This window comes from Chanodichthys erythropterus, chromosome 17 (assembly GCF_024489055.1).
Source record: "Chanodichthys erythropterus isolate Z2021 chromosome 17, ASM2448905v1, whole genome shotgun sequence".
NCBI lineage: Eukaryota > Metazoa > Chordata > Actinopteri > Cypriniformes > Xenocyprididae > Chanodichthys > Chanodichthys erythropterus.
The window spans coordinates 2,077,512-2,081,334 of NC_090237.1; the positions used below are offsets into that span (position 1 = coordinate 2,077,512).

Here is a 3,823-nt window from a genome sequence, read left to right on the forward strand (position 1 = left end):
AAACCAAATATATTTTGTGAAACTATAGGCCTAATGAATTTCTATGCATTTATGTAGTTTTTTTGTGATGCTTGGACACAACTACATATATCTTATGTGCACAAAGTCCAGATGTCACAAAAATAAAAAGTATATTAAAAATGCATAGAAATTGTTTGTCTTCTTGCCACACTGATCACAGCTGAATGGTTTTTCATGACAGTGCAGATGAGGATTTATCCTGTCTGCAATACTCTTTCCACACCTTGAATGATAAAAGAAAATATTTTGTTCATGGTTTTTTTTTCTCCACATGAGGACATGTGTGAGGCTTCTTTTTGAGTGCTGTGGGGCTTAATGCAGCATTTCTGTGTGAAACATTTTCACAAGTGGCTTTTTAGGCTTTTTAAGGCTTTGCACTTTAATTTTTTTTTTTTTTTTTGTTAGTGATTTCTTTTTCTTTTCTGAGGAGGATGTACACATCCCAGACAGATCTTCTCACTTTCTTTCTTCAATGTGATAAATGTATGTTTTTGAACCCTCCTTATGAAACATGATGAAGATTTGTCTTTATTTAGCTCATCTTTAGTTTATTTGTTTTTAGTTTGGTAGTTTAGTTTTAACTTCACATCACTATTTATTAGACTAAAATAAAGTTTTAAAATTGGCAGTGCACAGATTTCTTACAGATTATTAATGTATTTCTTTGTTCACATCTTAACAATGAGGCTTTTCGGTTAAAGAAATATGTAGAATAAACGCAAGAATAAAAAAAACAAATGTATGAATGTAATGCAATACTTGTTTTGCTGCTCCCCAAAATGAAAGGAAAATATCTCTTCTAATTCTGATATCTCATAACTGTAAAAACAACTTTATCTGAACAATAAAGTAAAAACAACTTTTTCTGAACAACAGAGAGAAAACAACTTTTCCAAACAATAGTTGAAAACATTTTCATTTTCAGAATCTCAGATTATGTATTTTATCAATGAGAGTGACTCGATGTTTGCGGCTCCTCATCACTATGAATATGTATGTGTTTGTTTAAGTGGCTCTTTTGTGTGAAACTCTTTCTGCGAGCAGCTGAATGGTTTTTCTCCAGTGTGAATTCTTTGGTGATTTGTCAATTGACTAACTGATGTAAAGCTCTTCCCACACTTGAAACACGTGATCCCGTACAACATCATGCAGTTTTTGGTGCTGTTTCAGATTGTCCGGTCGTGAAAAACTCTTTTCACACAAAGAGCACTTGTGGAGCCTCTCGTCCGTATGCACCATCAGGTGCCTTTTTAGAATTGACAACGATGTAAATTTCTTCCCACACTGATCACAATTATATGTTTTTTCTCCAGAGTGACGGTGCATATGATAACGGAGACCTGACAACTGTATGAAGCTCTTCCCACACTGATGGCATGTGTGCGGCTTCTCTCCAGTGTGAATCCTCATGTTTGTTCAGGTGGACTTTCTCTTTGAATCCATATCCACACTGAGCGCATGTGAACGGTCTTTCTTCAGAGTGACTTTTCAGATGCTTTCTGAGATTTTCATGTGTAACGAAGGTCTTGCCACACTCCACACAAGCATGAGCTTTCACAGAATGGATCTTCTGGTGCTTTCTGCAATTGGCCAGCTGTGAAAAACTCTTTCCACACACCGGACACAAGTACGGCCTCTCGACTGTGTGAACTGTCAGGTGTTTGTTGAGATATGATGAGGATCTAAACTCCTTGCCACACTCATCACAGCTGAATGGTTTTTCATGACAGCGCAGATGACGACTGAGATGAATCTTTTGTGAAAAACTCTTTCCACACTGTTGACATGCATAAGGTTTCTCTCTAGTGTGTATTCTCATGTGTCTGTTAAGGTGGCTTTTGAGCATGAAACTCTTTCCACACGGAGGACACGTGTGAAGCTTCTCACCAGTATGAATTAGTTGGTGCTTTTTAAAGCTTCCTTTTAGTGTGAAACTCTTTCCACACTCGCAGCAAGTGAAAGACTTGTTGCTCTTTGTAGTTCTTCTGTTTTGTGATAAATTCTTTTTTGCGACATTATCATGATTCTTCTCTTCTTTAAGACTTTGCACTTGGACATCCATTTGGTCTAAAATAAACAGATTAAGAATTTTGAATCATTTAAAAAGATCAAGAGAAAGCAACAGAGGTCAAGTATTTGTTTGAGGCCATCAACTATCAGGTCTGCCATTCCCTTGTTAATACAATTAAATCTGGATATCAGCTGCGATACAATGGGTAACCTGTGAACCAGAACCACAGACATGATAACACTGTAACATCAACACTGTAAACATAATATACCCAGAATTTTCCATTGTAGCCTTTTCATGTTAGTGCATCACTAATCTCATTTAGATGTATTATCTGTAATATGTTATTTAATCATTCATATATGCATTGAATGAAACATTTGCTCACTGATCTGTTTTTAACTTGCACTTGTTCAGTATGCTTGTAAAAAATATATATAAAAAAAATAAATATATTTTTATTACACATCTGGTCTGGTCATTCAGTTGGTGTTGTACTGGACAGCATCTGCTAGGGATTTTGGGATCCCTAAAATTAATGTTGGAGTCTGTGGCTTCACTGCTGGTGTGAAATAATGTGGTTAAAAGCACCAGATCAGGCAAAATCTAAATAGAAACACATAGTATTTTATTAGGTTATTATATTATACATTAGTAGCATTTGTGTGTTTACTTTGATAAATGAATGTGCTAAATAATAATACTTTTTTATTTTCTATATTGATATTACTAATATTGTATGATCCACATTGTGTTTGCAAAATGTTTTAATATATGATACTATATAAACTGAATATAGTTAGTTTACAAATGTAAAGCAGAACAGGATCAAATCATTGGATAATAAAGATAAATATAGATAATAATGAAACAAAAGCACAATCAAGTGTAAAGTGTAAACAAGTGTAAACAGATCAGAATGTTCTGCAGGAACATGTTACTGTAATTTATTTTTCCTGAATCTTTAAAATCCCATAACCGTTATCTACTGTTCTTATAAAAAATAAAATTTAATGTGCAAATCTGGTTTGCTCAACAATGAATATTTATTAAAATTCATATTTAGACTAAGTTATTGCACTTAGTTGCTTACTGTTATTATACACTTTTGATAAATGAAAATATTTGCATGAATTTATATTATTTGCAAAATATAGAGTAAAATATAAGTTATCTCTCTGGGCTTTGAGTCACTGTTGTATCACCGCCGTTTGTTGTTGGCTTTAGAAAGACTTTCTTTCAAGAGCAATAAGTGTCAACATATATCAGTAACTAACTGATATATGAAGGGGAAAAACAAAAAAGAGAAAAAACAAGAAACCAGTAAAAGAATGTGAAGATTTAAATGGAAACTTTAATAGATCATCATATACACAAATAAATAATAAAAAATATTTTACAGAAAGAAATGTACAGTGAAATTATTTGCATAATTTTTGTCACCCCTCTGCTGGTAGACAAAATAACAACATCTGTCTCTGTAGTCAGACTCTTTAATAAATCTTGTAAAAACTTTTCCCAACACTGTATTGCACAATAAATCTGTCTATGACCTGTTTTTTTCACTTTTCACAATCTACATTATAATAAATATCTAACAAATTTGAAACAATTCAAAGTTGCTTTTTTCAGCACTCATTTTCATGAGTCATTACTAAATAATTCAAGCACAGATGTCAGTGTGATCGCTGTGTGTCTCTGTGTCTTCATCTCTGTAGCGGCTCCTTATTCACCATCAGATGACCCTGAGGAAACTGAATTGACGTCTAAATACTGAGAGTCCTACAATAA

At 33.5% G+C, this 3,823-nt stretch overlaps 1 protein-coding gene across 1 annotated transcript; it reads right to left on the minus strand.

Annotated features, from left to right (window-relative positions):
• Positions 1–1,113: 1,113 nt before the first annotated feature.
• On the minus strand, positions 1,114–2,083 carry LOC137005171 (zinc finger protein 501-like). Its single transcript, XM_067365992.1, has 2 exons — positions 1,362–2,083; positions 1,114–1,267 (listed from the first exon to the last, which is right to left on the minus strand). Exons 1-2 carry the CDS (start codon positions 2,081–2,083, stop codon positions 1,114–1,116), a joined length of 876 nt encoding a protein of 291 aa, XP_067222093.1.
• Between the last annotated feature and the right edge of the window lie 1,740 nt (positions 2,084–3,823).

Bases quoted from the DNA above. Each gene is read 5' to 3' on its own strand.
- LOC137005171 (XM_067365992.1), bottom strand. From the start codon at position 2,083: ATGGATGTCCAAGTGCAAAGTCTTAAAGAAGAGAAGAATCATGATAAT. The intron at 1,268-1,361 runs GTCTCCGTTATC...AATTCTAAAAAG, and splicing joins GAGCTTCATACAGTTGTCAG to GCACCTGATGGTGCATACGG.